The following is a 17,355-nucleotide window of genomic DNA, read 5'->3' as shown; positions in this document are numbered from 1 at the left end:
AACAAAGTATGCACCAAACACACACACACAAATTCACACACACGTCTGCCTGCTGTTAGCATCAATTGGCTCTCAGTTCTGTTTCACATTCATATGTTTCACATGGATTCTGTCTCCTACTGTGTTACACCGGCTTGCAATATTTCAGAGCTGCTCTAACGCGATTTAATGCAGCATCCATTTCAACTGTTTCTATAGCAACTAGACAGTCTGGCATGGTTTAACGTCCCGAAAAAGTGAGTGAGAGAGAGAGAGAGAGAGAGACAGGGAGAGAGCGATGTGGAACTCCTGACAGCTTTATTCTCAGTTTTGATGCTTTTGCCAAAAAAAACCCTTCTCCGTTCTATCGCTCTGCTTGCAGTCCAAGAGGCACTCAGCCACGCTTTCTGATCACATAATACCAGCGTGTGCTTATATAGAACCCAACAAAATGATCTGAGAAAACCGCACATCGCCCTCCGTTTGAATCCACCTCAACAACACGCTGTCAATAAATACCATCCATCTTTTATTGAGAAAAATGTGTGAAAATGGTGTGATTGGTAGACAAAAAAACAGCTCAAGCTAGGTTTTGAAACAGCTGGTAGCTGGCTGACTAGTTCAGACCAGCTCCATACTCAACGTGGTCTACCAGCTCAAGCTATGTTTTGAAACAGCTGGTAGCTGGTAATTTCGAGCTGGTCATAGCTGGATTTTACACCAGGGAAGGTATCTGGTTTCAGCGCATTTTTTTCTTCTCATATTCAATTAAAGCCTTCTTGTTTTTAAAAAAAAAATGTTCTCTGGAAAGAGCCATATATTGTAGTCACTGCTTAATTGGTTTTCATGTCCCGTCCTTTCATGTGCAAAGCCCATGTCTACGTTTACATATCAAAGGTCTGCACACTTTGAATTATCCACGCAAGAGACGATTGTTCTGGTTACTCTTAATTCATCGGAAAGATGCTTACGGTGCCTCATCACAGCCTTTTCTTTTTACCATTAACATTAAACAATATAACTAATAAGCTGAATGGATTTGCGGAAAACACACAATGGCTTACAAGGATACACAGTAAGGGTTTTTATCAACCCCCCCCCCCTCCTCCTCCACTGGGCTCAAATACATCCATGAGAGTGCAATCATGGACCCCTAGTACTTTCATGGACCCCCTGTTGAAAACCCAGGACCTAGAAATGACATATACATTACAGTACATTACAGCCATTTGGTAGACGTTAGGAATTCTTAGGAATTAACTAAATGTGGATTCACCAAGACAGATGCCAATTTTTAGTCAGGCAAAATGTTAACCTAACAAAAATCAACTTAAGAAAGTGCCACTAGACTAGTGGTCTCCATCGCTGGTCCTGGAGAGCTACTGGGTCTGCTGGTTTTCATGGTTACTCTACACTTAATCAATGAATTAGAGTGCAATCAACAATTACACAGTTAACTCACCTCACCTGGTTACCTGTGTCTCAACAGGGTGCTGATTTTAATGTGAAAACAAAAACCAGCAGACCCAGTGGCTCTCCGGGACCAGGGTTGGAGACCACTGCACTAGGCAGATATTTGTAGGTCTTTGTAGGGGGAGGAGCATAGTATAGAGACCCTCCCTTCCTGGGTGATGCTACAGCCAATCAGGTGCCTTCCTGTGGGGCTGCTGGCTACAGGTATCTCAGGCGTGTCACTAAATGCATTACCTGGATGAACTAAACTGTAGTCCAGGGATCGTCTGAGTACTGCTGGTTTTCCACCCTCCCTTTACCTGCGAGTCCGGTGTGAATACAGTCTGGCCAATCAGTAGCACTAATTGTTCAGTTAAATTACCTTGGAGAAAAGAATCAGGTTTGATGATCCCTGCTGTAGGGGAAATTAGTATGTGCTGTCTGAACAGTAGAAACGTCAGCTTTCTATGTTTTATACTTTACTGTGTATGGGTGCAGTATAGCAACATTAATTTTAGCTGTAGATATGATTACATAACAGCACAAGCAACAGCCATTTCTTCATACCCTTATCTGGCTCTACTCAAACACACTGCTAGGTCTGCTGGACCACAATGGCGTTTTCCTTTAGGAATTTGGTTTCCTTGAACTTTCTGACAACATTAAAGCACACTGAAAATGCTAAGTATTTACTAGAGTGTGGTCACTATCTGTCTGCAGGTCATATTGATTAACTGCTTAGCTATGAGGATGTAGACAATAGAAATTGTATGAAAGATGATACTTCCTGCACCAAAAACTGGTCACTCAAAAATGAATCAAGCATTAATTAATCAAGCATATGTATTTGCTGATGACTTTACTATTGACGTTTTGCATACTTCTTATTCCTTTGATGTCCTTACTTGAGAAAGCTAGAAATTATACTCGGTCAACAGCATGCTCGATGTTTGATGTCTGTATTTATTTACCTGGTTTACATCTGTTGGACTGTCAAAGAATATTATGGTCACCAGGAGTCACTCAAGCGCAGTTTTTATTTATATTCCTCATATTCATTTTACTTTGTTATCCAACGCTGTGCTTTGCATTTAATAGTGCGTAATTCCGGCATGTTTGCACGATTCAATGTTCTCCCCTTTTTCCTTTGTGAGACTTCTAAGATATTTTGAGGACTAATAACTCAATGTATAACTAATTGAGAGACAGTGGCACGTCAGTATTAAATATACCCACAGCAGAAGAACATATATAGTTTATCTTGCTGGCCCGTAAGAGTAGGGGCACAATTTTAACTCACAAAGTCACTGCATTCCGAAGTAAAGTGAGCATAATTTACACAATCACTAAAAACAACCGCTCGCGGCCCCTTCTCGATGACGTCTCAGTGAGCGCAAGCATTTTGGTATGTATTCTAATGAGCATGGCTTTTCCGCCAATCGCCACAGAGTTCAGATTCACGACGGCCAATGGACGCGCGGCGCTATGACTCACCATATAAGGAGAGTCAACACCATAAAAGGAGACATTGTATCTCTTTATATGGAGGAAAGTAGATCTCGGGTTCACATATTCATCCACGCTGTGGTTGTTAATGTCGGGAAATGTTGCAGTTATTTCACGCATAAAAACGCTCTAATGCATGCTTGAGAAATATCAAACATAGCTGCACAATGAGGATACTTTTGAGGAGGAAACAAGCGCCATTTTAAAGTGTTGTGGTGGCGCACTACATACCACGGCGGAGTTCTCGAAGGGGTGTCCTGCGTATTTTCCTTTTGGAGAAAGTGCAACGAGTTTTGGAAATAGAGGAGGTTGTGCTTGATTGAACCGCGGCGAAGGGGGTCCTATGGGACAGCATCAGTTCTGAAACTTCGTTCACCATAGTACCTGGTTCTAAAAGAACCCGTTTCGCTTCAGGACGAACTGGCAAGTTGGGTTTTTTTTAAACCTCCGTTGAGTGTTTGGTGAGAGCGCGCTTTTGTTACCATTACCCGAACACACGCACCAGCGGTCATCGGGTATCGGAAAAGACACCGTTGTCATTTGTGAATATAATGTTACCTAGCCAGGCTGGGTCAACATCAAGTGGAAACGGGTCAGCGTCCGGCACTGGTAACATCGGTCACGTATCGGGGATTGTTAGCACCGGCATTCGGCCCGGTCTGGTTAGCGCGGGGTTGAACGAAGTAACTGTGTACAGCGGTATTCACGCCGGTGGGGTTGGGCGGTCGGGAGACGGGTCAGGGATGTTGGGGGGAAACGGAACGGGGGTGGGTTCCCGCGGGGTGATGAGACCAGGCAACGGAGCAGGACTAACCACTCTACAGAACACGGCGGGTGTCGTGGGCGGAATTAACACAGGGCTTGGTCCCCACGCTGGCGGCAGGTTTGACCCGGACAGACAGGGTGCACCCCAGGTGTACAGCTGTTCCGAAGCCGATTCGGACTCCGGGGATGACGACGACCACATGGGTTCAGCTGGGGACAGTAGGAGAGGGGTGAAGCGCGAGAGGCCGGAGATGGAGGTTGCGACTGCGGGGCCGGAGGTCGGGGTTCCGCCTGGAGGTTACGGCGGCGTCGCTGGAGGAGTCGCTGGTGCAAAGCCGGGGAAGAAGACCCGGGGACGAGTTAAGATTAAGATGGAGTTTATCGACAATAAACTGAGGCGATACACCACTTTCAGCAAAAGGAAGACTGGTATCATGAAAAAGGTGAGCGTTTTCACTGACTTAATCCTACCTAGCGGTAACTTTTTGTTAAAAGTTTGGTGCATGCTTTAGATGCTCTCTTGATGTAAGCTAACGTTTGACTTAGCTAGCTGCAAAAATCTTAAATCGTTTGACTTGGCTGTGTAGCTAACGTTAACTAGCTAAAGGGAAAGCTGACATAACTTTACAGCAGTAGCAGTTAGCTAAAGCTACTGGTTTCATGAAATTCAGTGTGCTAATTTTAGTGCCTGCGATTGTGGTGTGGACTATCATACTCGCTAACCGCCACTATCATTGCAACCAGAGCAGATAACGCTGTTTTTTTTGAAGTGACAACAGCCCAGACAAGTCAGTCCTTTACCACCATAACAGCGTGCCAGAATCGGTCTGGGGGAGGAGGATTGCCTTACTTATGTCGGCTGCTCACGTGTAAACGAGCACTAGCTAACCCAGTGGGCTATTTTTACGTTGCCAACTGTCAACATTTGTTAATTGAACTCCTTCATAGTCAACTGTCGTCAAAAAAGTGAAGCCAAAAAAAAAAATCCTTAGCACTTTGTGTTGCTACTTGCTAACTTTCTTTGTCGCTATAAACTAAGACGAATGCTGTTCTCAACCTGTGTTGTTGTTGTTGTTACGAGTTACTTGTGCGGGACTGGCTTGCGTGTTGTTGCGACTGCTACCTGACTCGAGCGGCATCTCCACCATGCTGCCGGCGATCAAGTGGAAGCCACTACAACCGCCACCGACTGTCTGCTTAAAATAGTATCGAGCAATCTGCGTACCACATTTCACCCCTGGACGAAACATGGCCCCCGCCGCTGTCACTGTTTATATTTGCAGTCCGTCTGTTCAACAGCACATGCTCAAGATCAGATGCTATGCCAGCGATCTCAGCATGACCGGGACAAGGCGAGATAAGCCCCCCATCTACGCTCTTTAACATTTTTTCAATAGGAACCCTGTTATTCAATTGAAGAGCCCTATCTAGTTCGTGTTCTTTTGTCGGGGAAAATTGTTCTTTTTTTTTTCTATTGAGGTTTTCACACTTCACACCTATGACCGAGGGTTCCACAAAGAACTAAAAAGGGTTCCCTATGGAATGAAGCCAAAAAAACCTTTCAGAACCCTTTGTTGGGTTAGATTTAAAATGTTTTCAGTAAACTTACTCTAAACGATGGACCACCGTCTGTTGGTGTAACAGAAATCCCTCTGAAGGAATATTTGGGAATTCTGTGTGGTTGCGAAGGTAGACTTATCTACTGTTATACCAAAGCAAACGCATCTGCTTTTTCTCAACTTTGCAGTGCGGGGATAATGAATTATATCTGGTTGCACAGAGTAATGTTGTCCTTCCTGGATTTCAGTACAAAGTAGGCCTAAGTTAAATAAGGCTGCATTTCACAGTTCATTTCTGCCAGTGTTTTGGTCTGGCCTGGCTGTTGAATAAACTTAATGTGTCATCCATCCTGAGAAATGTCTTTATGTCCGTTTTGGCCATGTTAAGCCGCTTGTTTAAAAGGTTCTACTTTATGCTTTTGGTTGGTTTCTCAGTCTCCGGGATACCAGATATAACACGTGTGGAACATCTATGTGCTGTAGAAATTTGAAGGAACCTAAACTGATATCGTGTAGAGATTACATCCAAATGTTGTTAGCTGTAGCACACATTTATGGTGCTTTGAAGACTGTTGAAGATCTATTTGTCTTCCTAAGCACATTGTGTGCCACTCACAGAAGGCTGCTGCGCTAAAAAAAAATCTTGGAGACAAAAACAGCCGATTTATCCAACACTGGGGCCCAAGTTATATAAGCTGTCTGGGGTGCGATGCTAATGGCATGTAGCGCTTTGCATTCAGAAAGCATGGCTGGATTTTGGATTTGAGGGCCAGATTTGATGATCCCTGGTTTACATGGACGCGCCCAGGTTTCTACCCCCAGCGGAGGTTGTGACCAGTGAGCTGTGGAAGTACTTCTCCCAGTTGTTTAAACCTTAAAAAACGGGGAGCCAGTTTTGACCCAATACACCATTACATGACATTAGTTATTTAGCTAACGTTTATATCCAAAGCAACTTACAGTTGATTAGACTATGTAGGGGCCAGTCCCCTCTGGGGCATTGTGGGATTAAGGGCTGAACATCTGCACAGATACCAGCCGCAAAACTTCCGGGTCCCAATCATGCAGCTCAGCCACTGGGCTGCATGCGGCCCCTGGTGAGTTGACTGTAACCGACTGCTTTCACCGATCAAACAAAAAGTGCTGACTATAGCTGCGAACTGGCAGCTCTCCAGGGCGAGGGTGGGAGACCCTGTACCTGGGCCAAAGCCTTGCATTCAAAGCCGGTTCCACCTCTCTTTAAAGCTTCGTTAACTTTAAAAAAAAAAAAAAAAAAAAAAAAAAAAAACCCACACAAAAAAAATACATTTGCATATTAAAAAAAAAAATCAATTTAAGAACTACTCCCAAACATTTTCTTTTTTTTAAATGTGTTGAGTTGAGCTGCAGGGGGGCCCATTCGGTGAAACACCGAAAACTGTGGTGCATGGATGAGCCCCATGGCCTTGAAATCCAGACTGCCTTTGCTGGCTCTGGCCATTTGGCTGCACGCCAAAGCTGCATTAAAAAAAAAAAAAAAAAAAAGGTCCTCCTCTGACTCCACTCTGCGAGCTCGGCTGTGGCCTGCAGTGTGAAAAGAAGCAGTCGGTGACCCCGTGTGTTTCAGGGGACGACTGCGGACGACCTCACTCCCGGACCACCGTTTTTTTTTGGGAGATTTGGTGCGCAGTGCGCTCTCGGGTGGTGTTTAGGTGTTTGATGAAGTTCGGAGATTTGGAGGTTCGGGCCCCCTAGCCAGGCCGTGCTGGCGGTAGGTAGCGGCCTGGTTCTGATTACAGTAAGGCGAGGGATCTGAGCTCCTCAGGGTCTCGGCACTGAACCAGTAGCTTTGGGCCTGAGGTGGGCCGGCAGGTCTGGGTCCCATTACACAGGATATATAGCGCCTTACTCTGTACACGCATGCACACGCCACACATGCATGTGTACAGGCGTACACACACACACGTTCACATGCCGCACGTGCATGCATACAGGCGTTCAGACAGACACACACACACACACACGCCGCACATGCATACATACAGGTGGACACACACACACGCACACACACACACACACACACACACACACACACACACACACACACGCCGCACATGCACATAAAATGAGTAGTTGATCCTGACACTCCTGTTACCAGTAATACAGGCCTAGCTGGGCTCATATATTTAAGTGATTAGGGCTGTTTTTATTCATCGCTGTCTGTGCAGGAAAGCTTTTCTGGCATCGGTTGTCGGCTACGTGCGAGTCTGAAGATCTCATTTCAAAACCACCTGAAATGTGGAAGTAATGAAAATTCACCATTTGACTGCTGCATATCATGTGCATGCTGTTCTATCATAAGCTGCGTTAACCCTGTCAGAGGCCGGTCCCAGCTCTCCCTTGCAGGCCCCAGTGTTGTATCCCTCACACAAGTGAGTGTGTGAGTGTGTGAGTGTGTGAGTGTGTGAGTGTGTGAGTGTGCGAGTGTGCGAGTGTGCGAGTGTGCGAGTGTGCGAGTGTGCGAGTGTGCGAGTGTGCGAGTGTGCGAGTGTGCGAGTGTGTGCTCTCTTGTGTGGGGTATACTCCTGGTAGAAAATGAAGGGACAGGTTCTTGGCGTGTGCATCACGTTTGACGGGCGCATTGGGCCTTGAGCCCAGGTATCATTGCTCATGGGAAAGGCTTCTGATTATTTGTGGGATGTGGGAGTTAAATTTTTACCCCGAATGTGCTGGTTATTTGGAAGACCCCGGTCGGTGCTCAGGAGTGGCGACTCCCAGCCAGAGAAACCTTTTCATCGGCCTGCTCCGTTTGGGTGTCCCTGGATGGCAGGGAAGTTTGGTCAGTTTGACGTGATTCCGTTTCCGGTGAGATCGTTTTCGTTTTGAGCACCAGATGCGTTTCCCAGTGTGAACTCCATCCATTCATCCATTCATCCATCCATCCATCCATCCATTGTCTTAACCCGCTTATCCTGAACATGGTCGCAGGGGGGCTGGAGCCTATCCCAGCATACATTGGGCGAAAGGCAGGAATACACCCTGGACAGGTCGCCAGTCCATCGCAGGGCACACACACCATTCACTCACACACTCATACCTATGGGCAATTTAGACTCTCCAGTCAGCCTAACCTGCATGTCTTTGGACTGTGGGAGGAAGCCGGAGTACCCGGAGGAAACCCACGCAGACACGGGGAGAACATGCAAACTCCGCACAGAGAGGCCCCGGCCGACGGGGATTCGAACCCAGGACCTCCTTGCTGTGAGGCGGCAGTGCTAACCACTGCACCATCCGTGCTGCCCCCAGTGTGAACTGTGGGGGCGAAATGATTGACTTTGTATTTTTACTGTATTGACTTTACACTGAAAGGGTGGCAGCTTCTCTCAGTAAGAGCCGGGAAACGAACATCGAAAACAAAGCCCGATTTTGGCCACCTAGTTTTTATAACAGTGGTGAGCATAATCCCCACATCAGTTGCCCCCATATCCATAGGATACTTTACCTGCTAGTTTAACACCTCAGCTGTTACCGACTCAACCTACAGGTCAGCGGAGGAAGGGGCTATAGTCGTTCCTGCCAGGATTTCTTTCCATGGTGTGATCTCTCACCACTGTTTGAGGGTTTTTCTTTAACCCCCTTGTGGGAGTTATTTAGCATGTGCGATCTGGGGGCTCAGGGCTGGTATTTTCTTTCCTTCTGTAAACAATTTTTGAATTGAATTGAATTGAATTGAATTGAATTGAATTGAATTGAATTGAATTGAATTGTCTGAAGTGAGCGGTGTGTTCAGCCTGGGGGGAGGGGGAGGGGGAGGGGGGGGGTGATCATGTGACTGCTCCCCAGCGACGGTTCATCAGCCATCTTAAAGGCAAATATGTCATATGACACCTTCTTCTTTTTTTTTTTTTTCTTTCAGCAGCAAAAATGCCTTAAGTAAGGAGGAAGAGAGGTATTGGACACACACGCACACGCACACGCACACGCACACGCACACACACCCGCCCGCTCATGCCCTGGGGTCAGATAATACCACAGGATTAGCACTGTGGACTGAGGACGGTCTGAGAGTTCCCAAAAATGTGGTCATGTGATTGCGCAACTTCTATTAGGGTTGATTTACTTCTGGGGTAATTAGTGCTACCGATTGGCCAGACTGTCTCCACACCTGACTCCCAGGGAGGGTGTGGAACCAGCAGGTCTTGACCCTTGAGGACCCCAAGATGCTGAGGACTGCTGTTTTTAATCAATTTCATTATGAACTGTTGGATGACATCACCGGGGTCCTCACTACTGAAGGTGTGAGCACCTGGTCACTGAAACTATAAACTGTTTCTGAAAAATGAAGAGTTCGGTGGTAACGAGCCAGACCTCCCTCATGCTAAATCGCGTTTGGACACGCACGCTTGTTTTCACCAGCTTCAGTTGACCAACACTTCGGCTGTGACGAAATCCACTCGAAAACCGCTGCTCTTGTTACCCTATCGTAGCGAGCGGACTGAACGCGGAGAAGAAAAGGCAGTTTCCCCGCGAGACTCTCGTGTTGCACGCCTGGCTCGCGTGCGTCGGCTCCCGCTGCGTAATCCTCTCAATGTAGCGGCGGCCCGGCGCCCATCCTCTTCAGAGTCGAACAAGGGATCCGGAAGTGTGGGGAATCGCTTGAATCTTCGGAAAGTCCCCCCCCCTTAACGCCTTGGAATGGTGGCTCTTGCCAGGAGTATTCCTGAGACAGTGTGAGAGATCCACCGTTTTGTTTCGCCGCACTGTCGTTTGCTATACCCCTGGCGCACAGGTGGCTGTCTGCCAGGTAGACTGAGCGTAGTGGTTCTGACAGCGGTTATAAGTGCCTCGGATCAAACGGTATCCGTTTTGGATTCAAATACTCTCTCCTGTGCTCTACTGATCACGCCCGGTGCATGAGCCTGCCAAGGAGGTTATCGTTCATTCCAATACGCCAGCCAAGCTTTGTCAAATGCGAAAAAATATTTTGAATCCAAAATCAATACCGGGTGTGGTTGAGCGTTGCGATTGGGCAGACCTGGTTGAGCGTTGCGATTGGGCAGACCTGGCTGAGCGTTGCGATTGGGCAGACCTGGCTGAGCGTTGCGATTGGCCAGTGCTGTGGCTGAGCGTTGCGATTGGCCAGTGCTGTGGCTGAGCGTTGCGATTGGGCAGACCTGGCTGAGCGTTTGCGATTGGCCAGCGCTGTGGCTGAGCGTTGCGATTGGCCAGCGCTGTGGCTGAGTGTTGCGATTGGCCAGCGCTGTGGCTGAGCGTTGCGATTGGCCAGCGCTGTGGCTGAGCGTTGCGATTGGGCAGCGCGGTGGCTGAGCGTTGCGATTGGCCAGCGCTGTGGCTGAGCGTTGCGATTGGGCAGCGCTGTGGCTGAGCGTTGCGATTGGCCAGCGCTGTGGCTGAGCGTTGCGATTGGGCAATGCTGTGGCTGAGCGTTTGCGATTGGCCAGCGCTGTGGCTGAGCGTTGCGATTGGGCAATGCTGTGGCTGAGCGTTGCGATTGGCCAGTGCGGTGGCGGTTAGTGGCTGGGCAGACGTGGCTGATGCGTAGCAGACACAGCCGAGGAATGCACAGCCCTGCGGGGGGTGGGGTGGGGTGGGGTGGGGTGGGGTGGGGTGGGGGGGGTGCCTTGCGCGTGGCTGGCTCTGCGCCGTGACGGAGAGTGCTTTTGTTTTTAAAACGGGAGGCTTACTCAACAGGCTAATAATGGGCACACTCTGTGTGGTTTAGCGTTGTTTGCGTTGGGTGTTTGTTTAACCTGTGTGTGTGTGTGTGTGTGTGTGTGTGGGGGGGGCTCTCCTGAGCTGACAGGCTGACTGTAAGGGGTGGGGCAGAAGCTGGTTGGGGGGGGGGGGGGGGTTGAATGTGCCCTATTGCCCTCAGGGCACTGGAACAGAAAAGTACATGGTGTGTAGAGTGCCTGAGTGCATGCAGTTCAGGCTAGCTGTACTCCTCCTGTTGCCCTTGACCAAGGCACTGGCCTCACAATGGGAGTTGGTCCCTGGGCACTACACCCCACCTACCCACTGCTCCGAAGCAACGAACAGAGGACAGATTCCCTCAAAGGCGTTCAATAAAGTAGTATATCTTATCACTCAGTGTCGGGCGATAATTACTGCATTAGTCAACTTGGGATATACTCTCACGTTGGGTGGCTGTAATGTGTTGGTGTTTTGTGTGTTTCTGCAGCTGTGCCAAATCTGTCCAGTTCAGCGCCAGCTTGTGCTCTTGTTGCTGTGCCCCACCTGAGATATGAACCTGCAACCTCTTCACACACACAGACACATGCACACACACACGCACGCACGCACGCACGCACGCACGCACGCACGCGCGCACACGCGCACACGCGCACACACACACAGACACACTCTCTCTCTCTGCTCTCTCTCATGCACACACACACACACACACACACACACACACACACACACAGACACAGACACAGACACAGACACACTCTCTCTCTCTCTCACACACACACACACACACACACACACACACACACACACAGACAGACACTCTCTCTCACACACACACACACACACAGACACTCTCTCTCACACACACACACACAGACACACACTCTCTCTCTCTCACACACACACACACACACACACACAGACACACACACACAGACACAGACACACACACACACACACACACACAGACACACACGAGTGGCAGCACAGATAAAAGGCTGGCTGTGACTCACACTGAACCCAGGCAGGAGCAGGGGCGCTCGTCTGTTCCCTGTGCGAGTCACGTTGTGTGGGCATCATTACCCAGCTACGCTGCCACAGCCGACGGTCCCCCACACTTCTCCCTGGCCTTCTACGTTCCTCCTCAGTCCTAATATCGGTTTAATAAACTCTGGTGTGTTCACGCGGTCGCAGGTCTGCGGTGGCGCCGGGCACGAAGGTTTCATCTCCGTTCCCGTTGGAGGCATTCTGGGTAAAATCCTCTGCCGTGCTGCGGTGGATGCGATCGTGTCCGCTGTATGAGCAAAGCTTCATATTTCTCAACTTAAAATAAATACGGGTAAATCTAAGCAAATATAAACTTTGACGAGGACGCCGGCCTGCTGATAAGGGCCTGACGTTTAGGCCCAAAACGGTGGGTTGAAATGCTTCTGTCAGAGTTAGCCTGTTTTAAGTCCTAGATCAAGCCTCGTGTCTTCTTTAAGCACGCCACCGCTTGCAACAAGAATGACGAAATGGAAGTGCCGTTTGCTTGGAGTAACGTGTCGTATTGTTGGAGCCTGTCGCACACTAGCATAGTTTTCCAATGACTGCTGTCGATGCCTAAAGGTCACTGTATCGGCAAACGGGTACGTCTAGTAACGCTAGCTCACCTGAAATGCCTTTGCCTAAATACTCAAACAACTGCAATGCATCGTGGGAAGGCCATTGGTCAGTGTGTCTAGGCATTCACTGATTCTGCAATGTCATGCTTGGAGCAAGAACCGACTTCAGAGTGCTGTGTGACTGTAGTGAGAATATGTTATTATTCATGGTCTGAAAATCTGTTGCCTACAGTAAATACTTTAAAGCCTTAAAAAAACAAAACAAAAAAACAAAACATTGTGTGTCTAAGGGAGTAATTTAGAATGAGCTGTTTAGACATTCACTTGTAAAGGGAAATTGGACAAATTTGCAAAGTTGCAAAAGGTATTCTTGTTAAGCCGTTGAGTGTTATTGCCTAAAGAGGCACTTGCTGGTTATGACGATGGCGGTTTTGCTCGCGTCTTCAGAGCGGGGCGTTTCTGAAGGTGGCTGACCGCCCGCGGACGCCGAGATGGCGGTGGGCGGCCGGTCGTGTAGTTGGCGGCTCACCCCGCTGACACATTCTGCCAGTTACCACGCCAACGCGCAGCACCCCCGCGCAAAGACGATGTGCGTGTCTAAGCAACCCGTCTTCCTCCCTCCGACAGCATCTCGGCGATTGCTCTCGACGGTTTTGAGTGTGTCCACTTGCGTGTGTGTGTGTGTGTGTGTGTGCGCGCGCGCGTGTGTGTGTGTGACATCTCACTGCGTAGGCTTAGCACGAGTGGCATAGCTAAGGGCATCCCTCAGTCTGTGCTTTGACTCTGCAGATACTGACTTTCCGGCGTTTCTGTTCGTTGTTCAGTGACCCGTTTTAGGGACCCGGCAATTACACTAGCTACTTGGGCTCTTATTTATTTATTTGCCCTTTAATGTTTGAATTCGGCACTCACTCGCTCGCTCGCCTTCATTTTGGTGGTGGTGTCCTCAGTCCTGTGACGCTTTCCGCTACGTCCTCGTGACCCCCCCCCCGCAGTACTGTAAGGTCATGAGCACCTTGGTGAGGAACCTCACCAATGACCCGCTTTTGCTCAACGTCTGTTCAGAATCCACAGAGGAGGCCTGAACCCTGGGTTGTGTTTGTGGACTCTGGGGGCAGGGTGTGAGGGGGCTGGGGGGATTTGGGGGATTGCTTTGCCATGCGAGGAACAGAATCCATAATGCCAGCCTTTCCAAAACCAACAAACAAGAGCACCGGGAGGAATTCTCTTGCCTCCTGTTACATCAGCGTGGCGGAATTCCGCTGTGCCATAGATACTTTACAGCCACCAGATCCTCGGCTTTGTGTTCTTGGACCTTGTAAAGCTCTATGGTCCCTGCCCTTGCCAATACATTCTGAACCAAGTGTCTGGGAGTCTAAACAATCCGTGACCTGACCTCGGCACCGATGCCAAAGACTCACTGGTGGAATCGATGGAATGAATTCATTACCCCCGCATTTAAAAAAAAAAAATGTAATAAATGGCTGCATAAATCTGGAGGCTCATAAGTGTGGCGTATAAATTAGGGGTGTAAATCTTGGACCTCGCTGCGGTTCGATTTGAATATGACTCTTTAGCAAACGATGCAATGCATGATGAAATCTCATTTCACCACGATGCGTCTTTACACACCTAGTATAAATGGTTCTCTGTGCAGCTGTGTGCTGTTGCTGTAGTCCAGTCCTGAGCTGGTTCAGGGGTGAGTGGAAGAGGCATGTTTAGACCTTCTCTGGGATAAAGCCATGCCTCTGCTCTGGCTACAATAGTGTCTAATAGTTAGGGAGGTTGCAGGTTTGAACAGGCACGGTGGTTGTACTCTTGTGCAAGGTGTGTGTGTGTTGATAGAATTGATGAGTTGACCTGACCTGAACTCAGCCATTGTCTTTTTCCTGTTCTACAAATTCATTTTCCATTTATAAGGAATGCAGTTGGTCACACTGTCCTTGTAATCTTACATTTAAAGGATTTTTTTTGAACAAAAATGGCTGCCAATGGGGAAGACACTGGGAGAACAAAAGTTGAAAATCGTCTGGCTGTTGTAATTAACTTTAATCAATGTCATATTTGTTCTTGCCTTCGGAAAACAAAAAAAAAACACAGGTAAGCAGTTCATCAGCTGGCTGCAGTTGTTAGACCTAAGTCACCTCCACTTGTATTCGGATGGCGTTGGTCGTTTCCTAAATGGAAGGTTTATTTTAAATCGTTCAACGGGATCTATTCACTGCAAACATAGTTTGCTGTGAACGTCTGCCGTCTTGAACACACGTCCGGTTGTCTGTATTTACGTACGGCTCGTGTGGCTGTGTGAGGAGACCTCGGGGGCTTTTGAAAGGGCGGTGATGGTTGGAGGCCCGTTTGGCTGGAGCTTCGCTGTCCAAGATGGCCGACCCTGCTGGTGCTTCACGAGGGATGTCCTGGCCCGAAGCCCATGTCTTGTGTTTTCCATCGACCGTTTTTAATCGGTGAAACCGCATTTGATTGACTTTCGAGTCAGAGCGCGGAGTCCTCTTACTCCTGCAGACCTCCACATGCTGTTTGACTCTCTGCCAGGGGTCTCCAGCACTCCAGTCCTGGGGGTCTGCAGTCCCCGCTGGTCTTTGTGGTTTCCTTTCTATCTGCAGTCTGTTTAGGCCTTGCAAACAGGGGTCTGCGTAAAAAAAAAAAATTTTTTTAAAAAAAAGGTCACTAAGCAAAGTAGTGAAAAGCTGTATGTGGGTGCTATGGCCCAATGTGATAATCACTCACCTGGTTAAATAAATAACCGTGCTAACTCAGCTGGTTAAACAAGGGTAAAATAAAATAATAAAGGCCAGCACTCGCAGAGTAACAAAGCCTGTTACAATCTATTGCCTGCCAGCAGTCATTGTGCCATTTTACGCGTTGCGATTGTTGATTGAATGGCAGCTGTCATTGTGTTGTGATATGTTTTGTGATTGTTGATTGACAGGCAGCTGTCATTGTGCTGTGATATGTTTTGTGATTGTTCATTGACAGGCAGCTGTCATTTTGCTGTGATATGTATTGTGATTGTTGATTGACAGGCAGCAGTCAGTCAGTGTGGTGATTATTTGGCGCTCTCTCCCTCCCCCAGGCGTACGAGCTCTCCACGCTGACGGGCACGCAGGTGCTGCTGCTGGTGGCGAGCGAGACGGGGCACGTGTACACCTTCGCCACGCGCAAGCTGCAGCCCATGATCACCAGCGAGACGGGCAAGGCGCTGATCCAGACCTGCCTGAACTCGCCCGACTCGCCGCCCCGCTCCGACCCGTCCACCGACCAGCGCATGAGCGCCACGGGGTTCGAGGAGACCGACCTCACCTACCAGGTGTCTGAGAGCGACAGCTGTGGGGAGGCCAAGGTGAGCCGTGCCGGGGCTTGTGGGATACCGAGCCGGGGCTTCTGGGATACCGAGCTGAGCGTTGCCGCCGCCGCGTGGTGCCTTTCTGGCTTGCATCACCTCCTGTTCCTGTCACCTGGTCTCACTTCCTGTTTCTGTCACCTTGTCCTGCTGTCCTGCCCTATGTCACTTCCTGTTCCTGTCACCTTGTCCTGCTTTCCTGCCCTATGTCACTTCCTGTTCCTGTCACCTTGTCCTGCTTTCCTGCCCTATGTCACTTCCTGTTCCTGTCACCTTGTCCTGCTTTCCTGCCCTATGTCACTTCCTGTTCCTGTCACCTAGTCTCACTTCCTGTTTCTGTCACCTTGTCCTGCTTTCCTGCCCTATGTCACTTCCTGTTCCTGTCACCTTGTCCTGCTTTCCTGCCCTATGTCACTTCCTGTTCCTGTCACCTTGTCCTGCTTTCCGTTTCTACGTCACTTCCTGTTCCTGTCACCTTGTCCTGCTTTCCGTTTCTACGTCACGTCCTGTTCCTGTCACCTAGTCTCACTTCCTGTTCCTGTCACCATGTCCTGCTTTCCTGCCCTATATCACTTCCTGTTTCTGTCACTTCCTGTTACTTTTCTGGCTTTCCTCACTCCCTGTAACTTTAACTTCCTGTTGCTGTACCATCTCCGCTTTTGTCATTTCCTGTTGCCGTCCTACAGCTCTTAAGGAGAAAGTTTGAGCGCCTGGCTGCGTTTCATCACTCTCTCGGTGCAGAGGCGTGACTTGTTAAATGCGTGGTCCGTTAATTTGTGTGGTTTAACATTTCAGTGGGCAACACGTGAGATGCGCGCACAGCAGTAGATTATGACAGAATGGCCAAGCCGTGCCAATGTGCCTTTCATTTTTACGGTGGGGGGGTTGCAAATTCTTTTTGGACCAAAAATGTAGTCATTTATTTCATGGCCACACAGTTCTGGAGTGTGCTCAACACAATGGCTGGTTGTTGGAGCGTTGCAAAAGGATTCCTGAAAGGGAAAATCCTCTCTTTCCAGGGTAAATCAATCAATCAGCGTTGTTCAGGTTTTGCGACCAGTGTGTCCAGATCTGCCCACAACGTGAGATGGCATGTGCTAAAAGAGTAGGGAACACACTGACCCCCCCCCCCCCCCCCTCATAATTAAGGGGATTTTCCTAATGAAGCATTAATTAGCAACATTCTGTACCATGAGTGACCTTGCCTCCTGACCTTGTCAGAGGTGCGCATTAAATATAACTGCTGGAATGATGACGCCGTGGTACAATGTCGGCTGTGCTATGTTCTGGCCTGACCTGGGTACTCGGTACCTGGGTAGCTCTTTCCGAGAACTCTGTAACCAAATCAGCGTGGCTACCCATGCATCCGATAGGTTAAGGTCACTGATTGACACTGGAGACCCCGCCCATCTGGTGGCCCGGGTCTAAATTGGTCATT

General features: G+C 48.8%; 1 protein-coding gene across 3 annotated transcripts in view; it reads left to right on the top strand.

The window, feature by feature from the left end:
- The first annotated feature begins 2,988 nt into the window (after positions 1–2,988).
- LOC133121806 (serum response factor-like) overlaps positions 2,989–17,355 on the top strand; it is a 46,428-nt gene continuing 32,061 nt past the window's right edge. For all 3 annotated transcript variants that reach the window (XM_061231292.1, XM_061231290.1, XM_061231291.1), the window contains exons 1-2: positions 2,989–4,145; positions 15,651–15,917. In XM_061231292.1, coding sequence (XP_061087276.1) covers positions 3,489–4,145; positions 15,651–15,917 — 924 coding nt within the window. In that variant the 5' untranslated portion in view covers positions 2,989–3,488. The remainder of the gene's footprint in view (positions 4,146–15,650; positions 15,918–17,355) is intronic.

This window comes from Conger conger, chromosome 2 (assembly GCF_963514075.1).
Source record: "Conger conger chromosome 2, fConCon1.1, whole genome shotgun sequence".
In the NCBI taxonomy this organism is placed as follows: Eukaryota; Metazoa; Chordata; class Actinopteri; order Anguilliformes; family Congridae; genus Conger; species Conger conger.
The sequence above is the reverse complement of the archived record's forward strand: the minus strand, read 5'-3'. Positions and strand labels throughout refer to the sequence as shown.